Raw genomic sequence first — 21,289 nt, forward strand, 5'->3', positions numbered from 1 at the left:
CATGTTGCTTTTGACATAGTTTCACAGTTGTAAACCTATGAAAGGCCAGGAGGTATCACATTTTGTAATGTGCCTTGCTATTTCTCTGCAATTTTCAACCAGATAGCACACCATATACATCACTGCCTCGCCTGGTTCACCAACTACTTCTCAGATAGAGTTCAGTGTGTCAAATCGGAGGGCCTGTTGTCCAGACCTCTGACAGTCTCTATGGGGGTACCACAGGGTTCAATTCTCTGGCCGACTCTTACCTCTGTATATATCAATGATGTCGCTCTTGCTGCTGGTGACTCTGATCCACCTCTACGCAGACGACACCATTCTGTATACATCTGGCCCTTCTTTGGACACTGTGTTAACAAACCTCCAAACGAGCTTCAATGCTATACAACACTCCTTCCGTGGCCTCCAACTGCTTAAAATGCTAGTAAAGCTAAATGCATGCTCTTCAACCGATTGCTGCCCGCACCCGCCCGCCCGACTAGCATCACTACTCTGGACTGTTCTGACTTAGAATATGTGGACAACTACAAATACCTAGGTATCTGGTTAGACTGTAAACTCTCCTTCCAGACTCACATTAAGCATCTCCAATCCAAAATTTAAATCTAGAATCGGCCTCCTATTTCGCAACAAAGCCTCCTTCACTCATGCTGCCAAACATACCCTCGTATAACTGACTATCCTACCGAACCTTGACTTCGGCAAAGTAATTTACAAAATAGCCTCCAACACTCTACTCAGCAAATTGGATGTAGTCTATCAGTGTCATCTGTTTTTTCACCAAAGCCCCATATACAGTGGGGCAAAAAAGTATTTAGTCAGCCACCAATTGTGCAAGTTCTCCCACTTAAAAAGATGAGAGAGGCCTGTAATTTTCATCATAGGTACACTTCAACTATGACAGACAAAATGAGAAGAAAAAAAATCTGAAAATCACATTGTAGGATTTTTTATGAATTTATTTGCAAATTATGGTGGAAAGAAAGTATTTGGTCAATAACAAAAGTTTATCTCAATACTTTGTTATATACCCATTGTTGGCAATGACAGAGGTCAAACGTTTTCTGTATGTCTTCACAAGGTTTTCACACACTGTTGCTGGTATTTTGGCCCATTCCTCCATGCAGATCTCCTCTAGAGCAGTGATGTTTTGGGGCTGTTGCTGGGCAACACGGACTTTCAACTCCCTCCAAAGATTTTCTATGGGGTTGAGATCTGGAGACTGGCTAGGCCACTCCAGGACCTTGAAATGCTTCTTACGAAGCCACTCCTTCGTTGCCCGGGCGGTGTGTTTGGGATCATTGTCATGCTGAAAGACCCAGCCACGTTTCATCTTCAATGCCCTTGCTGATGGAAGGAGGTTTTCACTCAAAATCTCACGATACATGGCCCCATTCATTCTTTCCTTTACAGGGATCAGTCGTCCTGGTCCCTTTGCAGAAAAACAGCCCCAAAGCATGATGTTTCCACCCCCATGCTTCACAGTAGGTATGGTGTTCTTTGGATGCAACTCAGCATTCTTTGTCCTCCAAACACGACGAGTTGAGTTTTTACCAAAAAGTTCTATTTTGCTTTCATCTGACCATATGACATTCTCCCAATCTTCTTCGGGATCATCCAAATGCTCTCTAGCGAACTTCAGACGGGCCTGGACATGTACTGGCTTAAGCAGGGGGACACGTCTGGCACTGCAGGATTTGAGTCCCTGGCGGCGTAGTGTGTTACTGATGGTAGGCTTTGTTACTTTGGTCCCAGCTCTCTGCAGGTCATTCACTAGGTCCCCCCGTGTGGTTCTGGGATTTTTGCTCACCGTTCTTGTGATCATTTCCACGGGGTGAGATCTTGTGTGGAGCCCCAGATCGAGGGAGATTATCAGTGGTCTTGTATGTCTTCCATTTCCTAATAATTGCTCTCACAGTTGATTTCTTCAAACCAAGCTGCTTACCTATTGCAGATTCAGTCTTCCCAGCCTGGTGCAGGTCTACAATTTTGTTTCTGGTATCCTTTGACAGCTCTTTGGTCTTGGCCATAGTGGAGTTTGGAGTGTGACTGTTTGAGGTTGTGGACAGGTGTCTTTTATACTGATAACAAGTTCAAACAGGTGCCATTAATACAGGTAACGAGTGGAGGACAGAGGAGCCTCTTAAAGAAGAAGTTACAGGTCTGTGAGAGCCAGAAATCTTGCTTGTTTGTAGGTGACCAAATACTTATTTTCCACCATAATGTGCTAATAAATTCATAAAAAATCCTACAATGTGATTTTCTGGATTTTATTTTCTCATTTTGTCTGTCATGGTTGAAGTGTACCTATGATGAAAATTACAGGCCTCTCTCATCTTTTTAAGTGGGAGAACTTGCACAATTGGTGGCTGACTAAATACTTTTTTGCCCCACTGTATATCACCCACCACTGCGACCTGTATGCTCTTGTTGGCTGGCCCTCGTTACATATTCGTCTCCAAACCCACTGGCTCCAGGTCATCTATAAGTCTTTGCTAGGTAAAGCCTTGCCTTATCTCAGCTCACTGGTCACCATAACAACACCCACCCGTAGCACGTGCTCCAGCAGATATATTTCACTGGTCATCCCCAAAGCCAACACATCTTTGGCCGCCTTTCCTTCCAGTTCTCTGCTGCCAATGACTTGAACGAAGTGCAAATATCACTTAAGTTGGAGACTTATATCTCCCTCTCTAACTTTAAGCACCAGCTGTCAGAGAAGCTTACCGATCATTGCACCTGTACACAACCCATCTGTAAATAGCACACCCAACTACCTCATCCCCATAATGTTATTTATTTAAAACATGTTTTGCTATTTTGCACCCCAGTATCTCTACTTGCACATCATCATCTGCACATCTATCACTCCAGTGTTAATGCTAAATTGTAATTATTTCGCCTCTATGGCCTATTTATTGCCTTACCTCCCTAATCTTACTACATTTGCACACACTTTATATAGATTTTTCTATTTTTCTTTTGTGTTATTGACTGTGCGTTTGTTTGTGTAACTCTGTGTTGTTTTTGTCACACTGCTTTGCTTTATCTTGGCCAGGTCGCAGTTGTAAATGAGAACTTGTTCTCAACTGGCCTAACTGGTTAAATAAAGGAGAAATATATATACAGTGGGGAGAACAAGTATTTGATACACTGCCGATTTTGCAGGTTTTCCTACTTACAAAGCATGTAGAGGTCTGTAATTTTTATCATAGGTACACTTCAACTGTGAGAGATGGAATCTAAAACAAAAATCCAGAAAATCACATTGTATGATTTTTAAATAATTAATTTGCATTTTATTGCATGACCTAAGTATTTGATCACCTACCAACCAGTAAGAATTCCGGCTCTCACAGACCTGTTAGTTTTTCTTTAAGAAGCCCTCCTGTTCTCCACTCATTACCTGTATTAACTGCACCTGTTTGAACTCGTTACCTGTATAAAAGACACCTGTCCACACACTCAATCAAACAGATTCCAACCTCTCCACAATGGCCAAGACCAGAGAGCTGTGTAAGGACATCAGGGATAAAATTGTAGACCTGCACAAGGCTGGGATGGGCTACAGGACAATAGGCAAGCAGCTTGGTGAGAAGGAAACAACTGTTGGCGCAATTATTAGAAAATGGAAGAAGTTCAAGATGACGGTCAATCACCCTCGGTCTGGGGCTCCATGCAAGATTTCACCTCGTGGGGCATCAATGATCATGAGGAAGGTGAGGGATCACCCCAGAACTACACGGCAGGACCTGGTCAATGACCTGAAGAGAGCTGGGACCACAGTCTCAAAGAAAACCATTAGTAACACACTACGCCGTCATGGATTAAAATCCTGCAGCGCACGCAAGGTCCCCCTGCTTAAGCCAGTGCATGTCCAGGCCTGTCTGAAGTTTGCCAATGACCATCTGGATGATCCAGAGGAGGAATGGGAGAAGGTCATGTGGTCTGATGAGACAAAAATAGAGCTTTTTGGTCTAACTCCACTCGCCGTGTTTGGAGGAAGAAGAAGTATGAGTACAACCCCAAGAACACCATCCCAACCGTGAAGCATGGAGGTGGAAACATCATTCTTTGGGGATGCTTTTCTGCAAAGGGGACAGGACGACTGCACCGTATTGAGGGGAGGATGGATGGGGCCATGTATCGCGAGATCTTGGCCAACAACCTCCTTCCCTCAGTAAGAGCATTGAAGATGGGTCGTGGCTGGGTCTTCCAGCATGACAACGACATGAAACACACAGCCAGGACAACTAAGGAGTGGCTCCGTAAGAAGCATCTCAAGGTCCTGGAGTGGCCTAGCCAGTCTCCAGACCTGAACCCAATAGAAAATCTTTGGAGGGAGCTGAAAGTCCGTAATGCCCAGTGACAGCCCCGAAACCTGAAGGATCTGGAGAAGGTCTGTATGGAGGAGTGGGCCAAAATCCCTGCTGCAGTGTGTGCAAACCTAGTCAAGAACTACAGGAAACGTATGATCTCTGTAATTGCAAACAAAGGTTTCTGTACCAAATATTAAGTTCTGCTTTTCTGATGTATCAAATACTTATGTCATGCAATAAAATGCAAATTAATTACTTAAAAATCATACAATGTGATTTTCTGGATTTTTGTTTTAGATTCCGTCTCTCATAGTTGAAGTGTACCTATGATAAAAATTACAGACCTCTACATGCTTTGTAAGTAGGAAAACCTGCAAAATCGGCAGTGTATCAAATACTTGTTCTCCCCACTGTATATTTAATTAACTGGCAGACAGGGAAAAAATATTCTAATTCAAACAGTTAGGGATTACAATTATTTGGTTGCAAACCTGTGCATTCTTGGATTTGGCCTTTTCATCTCTACTTCATAGGTAAAATAGAAGGGAATATGAGGATACCCCTTCCCTCATCAATGTAAGTAAACAAGTCTATGTAGCACACAGGAAGAGCTCATGCATGTACTTTACCACAGCATTCCAAATGCTAAAGCGGTTCATTCGACAAGTCACATTGAAATGTTGCATATAATGGAATGTGTGATAGAAGATATTTCATAAATTTCCATTTTTTAAATCAGTTTGTCTGCTTCATTTAAAATCTTGTTAAAAGTCTCTCAGTTACTGGAATGGCTTGAACCAACAAACATGTTCAGAGCATTCGGAAAGTATTCAGAGCCCTTGTTTCAGCCTTATTCTAAAATTTATGAAATCGTTTTTTCCCCTCATCAATCTACACACAATACCTCATAATGACAAAGTAAAACGTTTAGAAATGTGTGCAAATTTAATAAAAATAAAAACTGAAATATGACATTTACATGACATTTACATTTACAGCCTCAAGTCTTCTTGGGTATGACGCTGCAAGCTTAGCAAACCTGTACTTGGGGAGTTTCTCCCATTCTCTGCAGAGCCTCTCAAGCTCTGAAAGGTTGGATGGAAGCGTTACTGCACAGCTATTTTCAGGTCTCTCCAGAGATCAATCGGGTTCAAGTCCGGGCACTGAAGGACATTCAGAGACTTGTCCTGAAGCTAGTCCTGCGTTGACTTGAATGTGTGCTTAGGGTCGTTGTCCTGTTGGAAGGTGAACCTTCGCCCCCAATCTGAGGTCCTGAGCACTCTGGAGCAGGTTTTCATCAAGGATGTTTCTGTACTTTGCTGCCACCACCATGCTTCACTGTAGGGATGGTGCCAGGTTTCCTCAATACGTGACGCTTGGCATTCAGGCCACATAGTTAAATCTTGGTTTCATTAGACCAGAGAATCTTGTTTCTCATGGTCTGAGTCTAACTCTAAGCGGGCTGTCATGTGCCTTTTACTGAGGAGTGGCTTCTGTCTGGCAACTCTACCATAAAGGCCTGATTGGTGGAGTGCTGCAGAGATGGTTGTCATTCTGGAAGGTTCTCCCATTTCCACAGAGGAGCTCTGTCAGTGACCATCGGGTTCTTGGTCACCTCCCTGAACAAGGCCCTTATCCCCGATTGCTCAGTTTGGCCGGGCAGCCAGCTCTAGGAAGAGTCTTGGTGGTTCCAAACACCTTCCATTTAACAATGATGGAGGTCACTGTGTTCTTGGGTATCTTCAATGCTGCAGACATTTTTTGGTACTCTTTCCCAGATCTGTGCCTCAACACAATCCTGTCTCGGCGCTCTACGGACAATTCCTTCGACCTCATGGCTTTGTTTTTGCTCTGACATGCACTATCAACTGTGGGACCTTTATATAGACAGGTGTGTGCCTTTCCAAATCATGTCCAATCAATTGAATTTACCACAGGTGTACTCCAAGTTGTAGAAACATCAAGGATGATCAATGGAAACAGGATGCACCTGAGCTCAATTTCGAGTCTCATAGCAAAGGGTCTGAATAATTATTATTTGTAATACAGTTGCTAAAATTTCTAAAAGCCTTTTCCCGCTTTGTCATTATGGGGTATTGTGTGTAGATTTTATTTAATCAATTTTAGAAAAGGCTGTAACGTAACAAAATGTGGAGAAGGGGTCTGAATACTTTCCGAATGCACTGTATGTCAGTTCCATAATGGACCGTTTAATTTCTTCAATACATGGCAATGCTTATCAATTCGGCAAACCAAAACATTTAAGTTTCTACAAATACCAGCATCAGATTCAAAATATATATTTTTGTGCTCTTCAGGATAGCCTTGAACAGTTTCCTTTTTATACTATGGACAATAACAAGATGAAAAATACAACTACAACAATAAAACATATATTTTTTGTGCATCGTTTTCTAAAAGACATACTTAAATGTGATAAAGCTTACTTGAGAACATGTTCTTTTTAAGTAACAAAATGATGCAAACATTGACATTAGGAGTGGTACAAAAAAATGCTTGAATAAATAATTTAGCTATTCATCTTCTTGGCCTAACTAAAAGGAAGACAAAGTTCCCAATGCAAATATACTTTTGCAAAGAGTTAAGGGAGAATAACAATATAAAAAGTGGTCATGTAATGCTTTATAACACCTAGGGTAAATGTTTTTAGCTGCCTGGAGCAATGCTTTTTATCGTCTTAGCATAGGCCAAAAAGGTTTTTACTCTACCATGAGGCCTGGAAGTGCTGAAAAATCATTTTTGGATGTCCCAAACATTCCCCAACCACAGATGACAAAATACAAAAAATAAATAAAGAGTCTGGCACCTTTTGATAAGGTACAAATACAGTCTGGCACATTTTTGGAACCCGCATAGGGGAAAACAAACAAGTAAAGCCAATATCTAGGATTGATTACGCTTAAGTGGAGGGGTGACCTTACAGGAGGTTCCTCCATGAGGGTCAGGGGTAGGGTGTCAGGGTGAATTGCTCAGATGAGGGAGATCCGTATGGGGATATTGGGAAACTCTGTCCTCTGTGGAGAGTGATGGCTCACCAGGTGCTCCACCACCATGTGTTTAGACATGTGCTTCATAAGGTAGGTCTCCTGAAGACAAACAAAGAATGGTTCAGTCAACACCGAGGCTCAGTAGACAAAGAGGTCTACATGCTTCACTAAAGTGACATTGTTGAGTGATGATCTGACATTTGTTCTTATTGCCTGAGAATGAGGAAACAAAAAATGGTCAATTGCAAACAGCGTTGCATGGTTTCCCACATCCTATGAAAACATCAGCTCATGCTGCACTATAGCCTACTCACTGAGGTGTAGGCTCTGCCACACATGCTGCAGCAGTAGGCCTTGGCGTTTTTGATGGCATGCGCAGACAAGTGAATCTGCAGGCTGAGTCCGAGTAGGCACGGTAGCAGTTTGGACACTTGTAGGGCTTGTCTTTGTTGTGTTGTCTCTGAGACTGGGGCAGGGAAAGAGACGGACACAGAGATTACCTAATACAATTATTCACAAACCTACAGTACCAGTCCAAATTTTGGACACAGCTACTCATTCAAGGGTTTTTCTTTATTTTTTACTATTTTCTACATTGTAGAATAATAGTGAAGAAATCAAAACTATGATGTAGTAACCAAAAAAGTGTTAAACAAATCAAAATATATTTTAGACTTTAGATTCTTCAAAGTCTGCGGTCCAACTCATCCCTACCCAACCATATCAAATGGGTTGGGGTCGGGTGATTGTGGAGGCCAGGTCATCTGATGCAGCACTCCACCACTTTCCTTCTTGGTCCAATAGCCCTTACACAGGCTGGAGGTGTGTTGGGTCATTGTTCTGTTGAAAAACAAATGATAGTCCCACTAAGCATAAACCAAATGGGATGGCGTATTGCTGCAGAATGCTGTGGTAGCCATGCTGGTTAAGTGTGCCTTGAATTCTAAATAAATCACTGACAGTGTCACCAGCAAAACACCCCCACACCATCACACCTCCTCCTCCATGGTTCACAGTGGGAACCACACATGCAGAGATCAACCGTTCACCTACTCTGCGTCTCACAAAGACACAGCGGTTGGACAGATTTCCACCGGTCTAATGTCAATTGATCGTGTTTCTTGGCCCAAACAAGTCTCTTCTTCTTATTGGTGTCCTTTTAGTAGTGGTTTCTTTGCAGCAATTCAACCATGACGGCCTGATTCACACAGTCTCCTCAGAACAGTTACAACTAGTCAATGTTATAAAGTAGGGCATCACTAGTACAAATGAGTAAGGACGCTGAACAGTATCCATATGTGTTGACAAGACAGCTCAGCAGAAACAAACACAGCTTGTTTCCAAAACTAAGCAGGGTACATATAGGTAGGCATCTGAATGGTGGACTCGTTCACACTGAAGTACATTACCCCTCATATAACAGGAGTCACTGTTAAGGCTGGTATTGTTGGACTGTGGCTTCAGATTTGATTTATAGGTATCTCTTTATTTAAGTTGATGTCATGACGTTGAAACAATGACGTTGATTCAAACATACCATTTTACTATCAACATTGAAACAAGGTCAAATAAATGTCTAATCAAATATGAAATTCAACATAATTTCAACCACCAACCATTTCAATATATACAGTATATTGAATATAGGAGGAAAACAGATGTTGATTAAACAGTGAGAATATGCTAAAATGTCAACATCAAAAATATGAAGAAAATGTGATGTGGAACTGATGTTGTATGTTCAACATATTTACAACACCACATGACATGAATTGTGTTGCAATTTCTATGATTGAAAGTGAGTGAGACCATCTGTGCACTGATCTGTGGCATACCAAAACAGACAACGGACAAATAACTGCAATTATGTAACACTTCAAATGAACAATAAAATAGAATAGAGAAATGTATAATGTTTTCAAATAAGTTTTAAGGAGTCATGGCTTATAAAAAACGTCACTTTTTTTAATATAGTGCTGGCTTGGGAGTCGTCATCCCCCGCCTCGTAGAGTGATGGTTCCTACAGTAGGCTGAGGTCTGCCAACACCTTTTGTATTCAGTAATGTTTGAACTAAAAACCCATGGGCTGCTCAACGTGATGTGTGGCTCTGAAATGCAATGCATTGAATGCAATATTGTTGCCACGAGGAACGATAATGTTTGGGGTGGCAGGTAGCCTAGTGCTTAGAGCGTTGGACTAGTAACCAAAAGGTTGCTAGATCGAATCCCTGAGCTTAAACAAAGTAAAAATCTGTCATTCTGCCCCTGAACAAGGCAGTTAACCCACTGCACCTAGGCAGTCATTGTAAATAAGAATTTGTTCTTAACTGACTTGCCTAGTTAAATCAAATAAAAAATCAAGTTTGTTCCAGCAATTTCTGAGGAAGCAAATCACTTCTAAGATTCGGATCTTTTGCGACTAAACACCTAAATAACAGTAATCTTCCAGTAGTTTTGAATTGTTCCGCCCATCAAGGAAGATGATGTCACTTTTTCTTTCAGATAAATGTCTTTCTTCTTCATTCCATTCTAGTGGTCTAGTACCTTTCACAAATGTTACATGGATATCACCTATAGTTGGTCCATGTTGTAATAGTGAATTTGCTAAATCACAGTGTCATAGACACAGTGGACATGTAACTGCGTCTTCACTGGTAAGACCATGGAGAGATAAGACATTCAGGACCACCAGTTTGCCTGTCTGTCACTAAATTGTTCATTCATTCCACTATCTCTCTGCAAGGGGAAAGGAAAGGGGATACCTAGTCAGTTGCACAACTGAATGTTTTCAACCAAAATGTGTTTTTCACATTTAACCCCTCTGAATAAGAAAGGTGCGGGGGGCTGCATTGAACGACGTACATGTCATCGGTGTCCGGGGAGCAGTTGTTGTTGAGGGTTAACTGCCCTGCTCAAGGGCAGAACGTCAGATCTTTCCACTTTGCAGGCTCAGTTACTGTTCCAACGCTCTTAACCACTAGGCTACCTGCCACCCTCGTGTGGCCAGAGCCCATGGAAGAGGCTCTTTGGACTCTGCAAGGCAGCTTAGAGCAAATAAGCGTTGACTTTTGTCTCTGTATGCCCATTAAGATAATACTGCATCCCTATTAACACTCTGAATGAGGCAAGCCTGAATTAGATGCTCTACTTTATGTTGAGAAACTCGTCAGCATGGTATGTGGATCCCTGCGCATGCCCTCTAATTTCTGTGATTGCTGCATCCTCTTCTTTCATCCTGTTCTCCTGTCTGAACCAAATGCATGTGTTGCACGTGTGATTACCTGACCATTAAAAAAAAATGTAGTGTACCCAGGTGTCTGTTTACTCTGTTTTAACGCCCTTTAACTTTCACCTTTCTCATCTTGGGGAATAGTTAATGGCTCACAACAGTGATCTTTCAAATGACTCAATTCAGTGAATTATTCGTCAAAATGTCTATTCCTGTAGACATATATGATAGATTCCTCTCCATGTTCAGTGGTGTGGTATGATCTCCTCCTCTCCCCAGGTTGAGCTGAGGCCGGGGTCAGGGCTCCATGAGGAGCGGGATTGGGAACTCAGCATATGTGGGAACTCCTTCAAGACTGTTGGAAAAGCATTCCAGGTGAAGCTGGTTGAGAGAATGCCAAGTGTATGCAAAGCTGTCATCAAGTCTAAGGGTGGTTACTTTGAAGAATCTAAAATACAATATATTGGTTACAGCATGATTCCATATGTTTTATGTCTTCACTATTATTGTACAATGTAGAAAATAATCAAAATAAAGAAAAACCCTTGAATGAGTAGGTGTGTACAAACTTTTGACTTGTCCTTGAGTTGTCGAGGTGTTGGAGGATGTAGTGAAGGACCATGTTGACGGCGTTGGGCACAGACCTATTGGCTCTGCATGGGGTCGAGGAGGGCGTTGGTGGTGGTTTTGAGATGGACAAGGTGCTCAAAAGTTTTCATGATGACCAAGGTAAGTGCTACAGGTCTGTAGTTGTTCAGGCCAGTCACCCTTTTGTTTCTTCGGAACAGGGATGATGGTGGAAGATTTGAAACAGGCAGCTACAGTGCATAGTTCCAGAGACTGATTGAATGTCAGTGAAAACATGGGAAAGCTGGTCAGTGCAGTGCTTTAGTAGGGCTGAGGAGACCCTTGAAGAGCTTGTTCACTTCCTGTTCTGTGCCCAGCTTGGGGAAGGCTGGACAGAGGGGGAGGTTGGGAGAGGGAAGGAGGGGTGACAGGGAAGAGACTAGTCAGGAGAGGGGTTGGAGAGGGTGGGGAGTGAGAGTGGAAGTAGATGGGATGGGGGGCAGGGTGGTGGGGGGGTGGAGCGTGTTGTCAGCTGAGGGGCAAGATGGCTGAGGTCTCTTTGTAATTCAAAACGACAGTAGAACTCGTTCAGCTGGTTTGGCAGTAGTGGGTCGTCTGGTGCCTTGGGGGGTCTTTGTTTGTAGTTTGTGATAGAAAAACAGTCGGTAGTGAATTGCTGTTCTAGCCGCTCCTTTTTACAACTTTTAGCCACTTCAATCCCCTTGTTGAGCAGCTGTTTAGCAGTTCTATATAGGCCTCTTTGTTGTTGCTCCTATGTGCCACCTCTGGCTGAGCTCTGAGTTCAGCAGTAAACCAGGGTTTGTTGTTGTATTTGACAAAAGTTCTGGTTGGAATGCAGTTTTCAAATACACAGATTTCCCCTTCAGACCTTTTTGGTAGATGATATGGCTGCACTGTGAATGTTTATGTATATTTTCCTACATCCAATTACAACATTTCTATCAGTTTTATACCCCAAAGCATCTATTTTTGTAAGCGTTACTGTGCAATAGGAAGTAACTAAATGCACCAAAATGTCTCACATTTTCTACATTACATGTCATATGATACCTAAATGCTATTTATCAAGTTTATTCTGCTGATCTGTGTATTTGTATGTATATTGTAACAATTGTTGGTTCACTAATGTTTTTATTACCACTTTGTACCACCCTCACATAGATGTGAGCAATTGAATTATCACCTAGGCACCTGCATGAAAAAAACTATGGTTTGGCACATCTCTTGATGCTCTGATGAAGGAATAACTGCCAAATGCGTTAGCATGCTGGCCGAAAATAAAAAGGTGAAATGAGGTGACGTCTTTTTGTCCTTTTTTAAAAGAAACCTTTTGAAGTGTCGCCATTTCCCAATTTTTCTTGAACTTGGGATTTCATTTAGGTGTTTTCATCTTTAAAAATGTCCTAATCTTTGACCAAGTCTTTAGCTAGCTAGTGAATGACGATGCTAACTGTTAGCTAGCAAGTGTGATGAACTAGAGGGGAGACAGAGAGCTGGTTTCAAGCGCAGGGTGCAGCAGGTGTTTATTGCAAAGGACCACAGGAGGAGGCAGGTAGCTGGGTTCAGGGGCAGGCAGAAGGTCATACACAAGGGGTCCAAAATGGCAACAGTACAGGCAGGGAAAAGCTAGTAACAGTACCCCCCTCCACGGGCGGCTCTTGACGGCCTAGAAAGCTGAGCAGGTGCCCCGGGGGTGTGGAGCTGTGGTCCTTTTCAGTTAGAAGTTGTGGAAACCTAAGAAACAAAATGTGCTAGCTGGGAGAGCTCTGAGTTTCTGAACAAACAAGTGTGTAGTATATGAAATCAGAGAGTTCAGGGAGACAAAAAGGGGGGTATAAGGGTAATTAACCCCTTTTTCTACAGACAGTGGAAGAGATGAAGCAGGGTTAACATGCTGTCAATGCTCAAGGCCCTTTTTAGTGCATTTGAATAATGCTGGACTTGTATACACAAAGCATGAACAATTGATTTGACTGCTGGCTGACTGGCTAATTCTTCTCTTTGAGCTACATAGTGCATTTGGAAAGTATTCAGACGCATTTATTCAATTTTAAAAAATTTGCTACAATTTCAAAAAATCGGTTTCTGCTGTCATTATGGGGTGTTGTGTGTAGATTGATGAGGAAAACAAATATTTAAAACATTTTAGAATAAGACTAACGTAACAAAATGTGGGAAAAGTGAAGGGGTCTGAATAGTTTCCAAATGCACTGTACATACACTGAGTATACCAAACATTAGGAACACCTTCCTAATATTAAGTTGCACTCCCCTTTTGCCTTCAAAACAGACTCAATTCGTCGGGGCATGGACTCGACAAGGTGTCAAACGTTCCACAGGGACGCTGGCCAATGTTGACACCAATCCTTCCCACAGTTGCATCAAGTTGGCTGGATGTCATTGGGTGGAAGACCATTCTTGATACACACGGGAAACTGTTGAGTGTGAAAAACCCAGCAGCGCTGCAGTTCTTGACACAAATTGGCATGCCTGGCACCTACTACCATACCCCGTTCAAAAGGTACTTAAATATTTTGTCTTGCCCATTCACTCTTTGAATGGCACACATACTCACATACCCATGTCTCAAGGCTTAAAAATCCTTCTTTAACCTGTCTCCTCCCCTTCATCTTCACTAATTGATGTGAATTTAGCAAGTGACATCAATAAGGGATCACAGCTTTCACCTGGATTCACCTGGTCGGTCTATGTCATGGAAAGAGCAGGTGTCCTTAAAGTTTTGTAGTCTCAGGTCTGAAAAACATACATCGCAGCTAGCACATTTGGTTCCTTGGAAGTGGTGGGAATGTACAGTACGAGTCAAAACGTTTGGACACACCTACTCATTCCAGAGTTTTTCTTTATTGAATTTTTTTTCTAAATTGCAGAATAATATTGAATCCATCAAATCTATGAAATAACACATATGGAATCATGTACTAACCAAAAAAGTATTCAATAAATCAAAGTATATTTTATATGAGATTCTTCAAAGTAGCCTTTGCCTTGATGACAGCTTTGCACACGCTTGGTATTCTCTCAACCAGCTTCATGAGGTAGTCACCTGGAATGCATTTCAATTAATAGGTGTGCCTTGTTAAAAGTTCATTTGTGGAATTTCTTTCCTTCTTAATGCGTTTCAGACAATCAGTTGTGTTGTGACAAGGTAGGGGTGGTATACAGAAGATAGCCCTATTCGGTAAAAGACCAAGTCCACATTATGGCAAAAACAGCTCAAATAAGCAAAGAGAAATGACAGTCCATCATTACTTTAGGACATGAAGGTCAGTCAATCTGGAAAATTTCAAGAACTTTTAAAGTTTCTTCAAGTACAGTCGCAAAAACCATCAACCGCTATGATGAAACTGGCTCTCATGAGGACCGCCACAGGAAAGGAAGACCCAGAATTACCTCTGCTGCAGAGGATAAGTTCATTAGAGTAACAGCCTCAGAAATTGCAACCCAAATAAATGCTTCAGAGTTCAAGTAACAGACACATCTCAACATCAACTGTTCAGAGACTTTGTGAATCAGGCATTCATGGTCGAATTGCTGCAAAGAAACCACTAGTAAAGGACACCAATAATAAGAAGAGACTTGCTTTGCCCAAGAAACACGAGCAATGGACATTAGACCGGTGGAAATCTGTCTTTTGGTCTGAGATTTTTGGTTCCAACCTCTGTGTCTTTGTGAGACGCGGAGTAGGTGAACGGAGGATCTCTGCATGTGTGGTTCCCATTGTGAAGCATGGAGGAGGAGGTGTGATGGTGCTTTGCTGGTGACATTGTCAATTATTTATTTAGAATTCAAGGCTCACTTAACCAGCATGGCTACCACAGCATTCTGCAGCAATATGCCATCCCATCTGGTTTGCACTATCATTTGATTTTCAACAGGACAATGACCCAACACACCTCCAGGCTGTGTAAGGGCTATTTGACCAAGGAGAGTGGTTAAGTGCTGCATCAGATGACCTGGCCTCCGCAATTACCCGACCTCAACCCAATTGAGATTTTATATTTTTTTTATTTGACCTTTATTTAACTAGGCAAGTCAGTTAAGCACAAATTCTTATTCACAATGACGGCCTATCCCGGCCAAACCCCGACGACGCTGGGCCATTTTTAGGTTTCAGGGAGGTTCTGAGAACGTTTTACTCTGGTTCCTTGACAAGATGGCGCCGACAGATAGGGCAGCTCTGCTTCTAGCACCTAAGCAACTTTGCAGTATTTTGTTTTTGTGTTTGTTATTTCTTACATTATTAGCCCAGGACATTTTTTGTGTCATTACATTCAATCCCGGAAATAACTTTTGGTTATCAGAGTGGCGGTAACTCGCCAGCATTACGACCGGGAATACGACTTTCCAAAATTGGATCCTTTGTTCGTAACCCCAGGGTAATTGAGCTGATATCAGAGGCTGATCCAAGACACCGCCGGCAGATATGGAGTATTTGGAGTGGACTTCTAGTCCGACTCAGGAGGCGCGCACACCATCCACCGCTTCCGAGTAGATTACTTGCTAATGTTCAGTCTCTGAATTATCAGGTAGACGAGCTCAGGGCGAGAATCTCCTTCCAGGGAGACATCAGAGATTGTAACATACTCTGTTTCACTGAAACATGACTCTCTCGGTATATACTGTTTTTGTCCATACAGCCAGCTGAGTTATCAGTATATTGCATAGACATAAATAAAGAACTCTTTGGGAAGAAAAAAGGCGGGGGTGTATGTTTTCATGATTAACCCCTCATGGTGTGATTGTGATAACATACAGAAATTCAAGTCCCTTTGTTCACCCGACCTAAAATACTTCACAATCAAATGCCGACCCTATTACCTCCCAAGAGAATTCTCTTCGGTTATAGTCACAGTTGTGTATCTTCCCCCTCAAGCTGATACCACGATGGCCCTCAAAGAACTTCACTGGACTTTTTGCAAACTGGAAACCACATATCCTGTGCCGCATTTGTTGTAGCTGGGGATTTTACCAAAGCTAATTTGAGGAAACGCCAAACGAAGTTCTACCAACACATTGACTAGCACTCGCTCTGACAAAACAGACCACTGCCACTCAGCTTTTCGAAATGCCTACAAGGCCCACCCCCACCCATCCTTCAGCAAATCTGATCATGACTCCATTTTGCTCCTCCCTTCCTATAGGCAGAAACTCAAACAGGAAGTACCTGCGCTAAGGACTATTCAACGCTGGTCTGACCAATCGGAATCCACGCTTCAAAATTGTTTTGATTACGGGGACTGGGATATGTTCCGGGTAGCCTCTAAGAATAACATCGACAAATACACGGTGACTGAGTTTATCAGGAAATGTACAGGAGATGTTGTACCCACTTTGACTATTAAAACCTACCCTAACCAGAAACCGTGGATAGATGGCAGCATTCCTGCAAAACTGAAAGCGCGAAACTCCATATTTAACCATGGTAAGGTGACTGGGAATATGGCCAAATAGAAACAGTGTAGTTATGCCCTCCGTAAGGCAATCACAGGCAAAGCGTCAGTATAGAGACAAAGTGGAGTCGCAATTCACGAGAATTATGTGGCAGGGTCTACAGACAATCACGGACTACAAAGGGAAAACCAGCCACATCGCGGACACCGATTTCGCCCGCTTTGAAGACAACACAGTGCCAGCCCGCTACCAAGGACTGTGGGCTCTCCTTCTCCGTGGCCGACGTGAGTAAGACATAAGCGAGTTAACCCTCGCAGGGCTGCCTCACTTCTGTCATCATGGAGTGCTTTGAGAGGCTAGTTCATCATATCTACCTTACCCGAAACCCTAGACCCACTTCAATTTGCTTACCAAACCAATAGATCCACAGACAATGCAATCACCATCACACTGCACACTGCCCTATCCCATCTGGACAAGAGGAATACCTATGTAAGAATGCTCATCATTGACTATAGCTCAGCATTCAACACCATAGTACCCTCCAAGCTCATCATTACGCTCGGGGCCCTGGGTCTGTGCAACTGGGTCCTGAACTTCCTGACGGGCCGCCTCCACGTGGCGAAAGTAGGAAACAACACCTACACTTCGTGATCTGTGCTCAGCCCCTCCTGTACTCCCTGTTCCCCCATGACTGCGTGGCCACGCACGACTCCAACTCAATCATCAAGTTTGCAGACGACACTACAGTAGTAGGCCTGATTACCAACAATGACGAGACGGCCTACAGAGAGGAGGTGAGGGCCCTGGGATTGTGGTGCCAGGAAAATAACCTCTCAGTCAATGTTGACAAAACAAAGGAGATGATTGTGGACTTCAGGAAACAGCAGAGGGAGCAGCCCCCTATCCACATCAACGGGACAGTAGTGGAGAGGGTGGAAAGTTTGAAGATCCTCGGCGTACACATCACGGACAAACTGAAATGGTCCACCCACACAGACAGTGTGGTGAAGAAGGCGCAGCAGCGCCTCTTCAACCTCAGGAGGCTGAAGAAATTCGGCTTGTCACCAAAAACACTCACAATCTTTTACAGATGCACAATCGAGAGCATCCTGTCGGGCTGTATCACCGCCTGGTACAGGCAACTGCGCCGCCCACAACAGCAAGGCTCTCCAGAGGTTAGTGAAGTCTGCACAACGCGTCACCCGGGGCAAACTACCTGCCCTCCAGGACACCTACACCACCCGATGTCACAGGAAGGCCAAAAAGACCATCAAGGACAACAACCACCCGAGCCACTGCCTGTTCACCCCACTATCATCCAGAAGGCGAGGTCAGTACAGGTGCATCAAAGCGGGGACCATCAGACTGTTAAACAGCCATCACTAACATTGAGTGGCTGCTGCCAACATACTGACTTATCTCTAGCCACTTCAATAATGAAAAAATGTGTGTAATAAATATGTCACTAGCCACTTTAAACAATGCCACTTTATATAATGTTTACATACCTTACATTACTCATCTCATATGTATATACTGTACTCTATACCATCTACCGCATCTTGCCTATGCCGTTCGGCCATCGCTCATTCATATATTTTTATGAACATTTTCTTATTCATTCCTTTACACTTGTGTGTGTATAAGGTAGTTGTGATTTTGGTAGGTTAGATTACTTGTTAGATTTTACTGCATGGTCGGAACTAGAAGCACAAGCATTTCGCTACACTCGCATTCAATTAAATTTGATTTGATGTAAACTTCCGACTTCTACTGTATATACTGTATTCTACTATATTTAGTCAATGCCACTCCGACATAGCTTATCCTAATATTTATATATTCCTTAATTCCATTAGTTTACTTTTAGGTTGTGAATTGTTATATATTACGGCACTGTTGAAGCCAGAAACACAAGCATTTTGCTACACCCGCAATAACATCTGCTAAACATGTATATGTCACAAATAACATTTTGATTTGATAATTTTCCTGGGAGGTTATGTTAATGCTCTGAGAACGGAAATGTTATGCTATTTGGAAGTTTGTCCTTAACTTTCACTGAGGCACTACATCGCAGTGCTTGAGGCGTCTCTACAAACCCGGGTTCGATCCAAGGCTGTGTCACAACCAGACGTGATCGGGAGTCCAATAGAGTGGCGCACAACTGGCCCAGCGTTGTTAGGGAAGGGTTTGGCCGGGGGGCCTTTATTTGGCTCATCGCGCTCTAGCGTTTCTATTTCCTATATGAGGATTCTAGAAAATTGCAATGAAAATCTGTTGCCAGTTGGATGGAAACCTAGCTACTGCTAGCTAATTTTGGGTTCACTTTTTTGAACTCCAAGCACACATAAGACACATGGGCTGCGTTTAGACAAGCAGCCCGATTCTCATATATTTTTTTACTATTTGGTCTTTGGACCAATCAAATCAGATCTTTTTCAGAGCTGATCTGATTGGTGAAAATACCAATTAGTAAAAAATTAAAAAAGAAGAATTGGGCTTCTTGTGTAAACGCAGCCTGAGAAATGTATTTATTTAGACATTAAACATGTATGTATTTTTTTGTGACACAGCATCAGTGAGATTTAAACCTATAATCTTCTGTTCTCTATCCATGGAATTAGTCCACTGTGGCACCAGGATGAACATACCAATTACATTTTTATGCATATAAAGCTGTTCATTTTAGTTTATTCAAACAGACCCCATTTCAAAGAAAACAAGAACTCATTAACATCAGGTGGGGCCAATTAGTGGGAGCGGCCAACACACCTAAACACACACACTTAACAAGATAGCGCAGGGGTATTCAACTCTTACCCTACGAGGTCCGGCGCTTGCTGACACCTGGTGTCCCAGGTCTAAATCAATCCCTGGTTGGAGGGGATTCATGAAAAAAAGGAACTGGCTTTGAGGTCCAGAGTTGAGTTTGAGGGAGATAGAGGATAGGGAGTGTTTTGGTGATGCTGAGAACGGAATGTATAAGTTTTAAATACAATTCTTAGAACGTTCTCTGACAGTTAATATAGTTTTCATGGGATGTTTTCTTCATGTTCTCAGATAAAATTGGTAACATGACTTTAAATGGAAACCTATAGGAAAATGTATGCTGAAGTACTGAAATTCCTACAGAAGAATGTTGTTAATGATAATTTTCTGAAGAATTTGAGAAAATTCCCAATGTCAGTTGGAGATAAGGTGGCTGCAACGAGATAGGCAGCGCCATTGAGGCAACCTCCATTTTGATTTAGTCAATTTTCTTAACGATTGGTTGATTCCTCCTGATGACCCGGTTGGACAGGACTTCAATAGGGTCACCAAGAGGGATCAGCCAATGAAGTTGGAAGTCCTGCCCAGTTGACTACATCTAATATGGCATTTTGGTCACTAGAGACCTCTATCATGCTCTATGGAACCTCATAGAAGGAAGTATTTGTGGTGAGGAACTGCGGTGAGCTTAGCCCCATACTTTTCCCAATAAAAAAGCCATTAAAACGATCTTTAGATTTCATTGTCAGACTCCAACACAATATAAATAAAAGTAATGAACACAATAAAAGTAATGGCATCCTCTGAACATGATTAATATAAAAACAAAATGTCCTACCAAAGGTCTAGGGAAGCATCTATACTATTCCCCAGCTTCAGCTTCTCTCCAGGGGCTAGATGACATCGGTTCATGGGGATTAAGCCCTCCAAGTACCTACAACACAACAACATGCTGGGTCAACTTACACAACTCTTTCTGTTTCTATGTTAAATGTATGGATAGTTTCAAGTGACTGAATTCATATAGAACAGCCCTATGGTCCTTCTCCCTAAACTTATGCTGCACAACACGAAGCTAACAATTGGCATAGGGGAACAGCAGAGGAAAGGGAAATACTTAGTCAGTTGCACAACTGAATGATTCAACTGAAATGTGTCTCACATTTAACCCACCCCTCTGAAACATTGAATCATGGTGCTTTCATTTGGAAAATACACACCTTATTGATGTAGGTATGATGTAGGCTATGAAGAGCAGCACAGAGGCACATCCTGCACATGTTAATACACGCTTTGCCTTGTACAATACTCTGTGGGATAATAGACAAAAACATTACGTCAAAAGGTGCGATAGGAAGTCAATGCAAACACTGTAAGGCCTATAGTTCCATTTTCACCTGAAAACACATCATAAAAGACCAGGATGTTTTTCGTTCTCTTTTCAAGTATTTTCTGACAATGAAATCATTGACCCCAACATTGTGAACCTTTAATTTATTGTCATCAATGTTATTAGTTAATGGGTTATGAGAGGGACTTTATTTAAAAATATATATGTAAAAGAAACTTCATGAAACATGTTTGTTAACATTTTGGCATAATATATGAGTTTAGATTAGCATGGTTCCAGTCAAGGTGTTTTTTCATTTTTATTTTTAAAAATATATATATTTTATTTTATTTATTTTGCCTTTATTTAACCAGGACGGCCAGTTGAGAACAAGTTCTCATTTACAACTGCGACCTGGCCAAGATAAAGCAAAGCAGTGCGACACAAACAACACAGAGTTATCCCGTGGAATAAACAAACGTACAGTCAATAACACAATAGAAAAAGTCTATATACAGTGTGTGCAAATGGCATGAGGAGGTAAGGCAATAAATAGGCCATAGTAGCGAAGTAATTACAATTTAGGAAATGAACACTGGAGTGATAATGTGCAGGTGATGATGTG

At 42.2% G+C, this 21,289-nt stretch overlaps 1 protein-coding gene across 1 annotated transcript in view; it reads right to left on the minus strand.

Annotated features, from left to right (window-relative positions):
* LOC139555248 (alpha-1,3-galactosyltransferase 2-like) overlaps window positions 1–20,869 on the minus strand; it is a 41,970-nt gene extending 21,101 nt beyond the window's left edge. Inside the window, exons 1-2 of the mRNA XM_071368911.1 lie at window positions 20,555–20,869; window positions 20,173–20,268 (exon numbers count right to left, since the gene is read on the minus strand). Coding sequence (XP_071225012.1) covers window positions 20,173–20,246 — 74 coding nt within the window. The 5' untranslated portion in view covers window positions 20,247–20,268; window positions 20,555–20,869. The remainder of the gene's footprint in view (window positions 1–20,172; window positions 20,269–20,554) is intronic.
* Window positions 20,870–21,289: the final 420 nt, after the last annotated feature.

This window comes from Salvelinus alpinus, chromosome 2, assembly GCF_045679555.1.
Source record: "Salvelinus alpinus chromosome 2, SLU_Salpinus.1, whole genome shotgun sequence".
Classification (NCBI taxonomy): domain Eukaryota; kingdom Metazoa; phylum Chordata; class Actinopteri; order Salmoniformes; family Salmonidae; genus Salvelinus; species Salvelinus alpinus.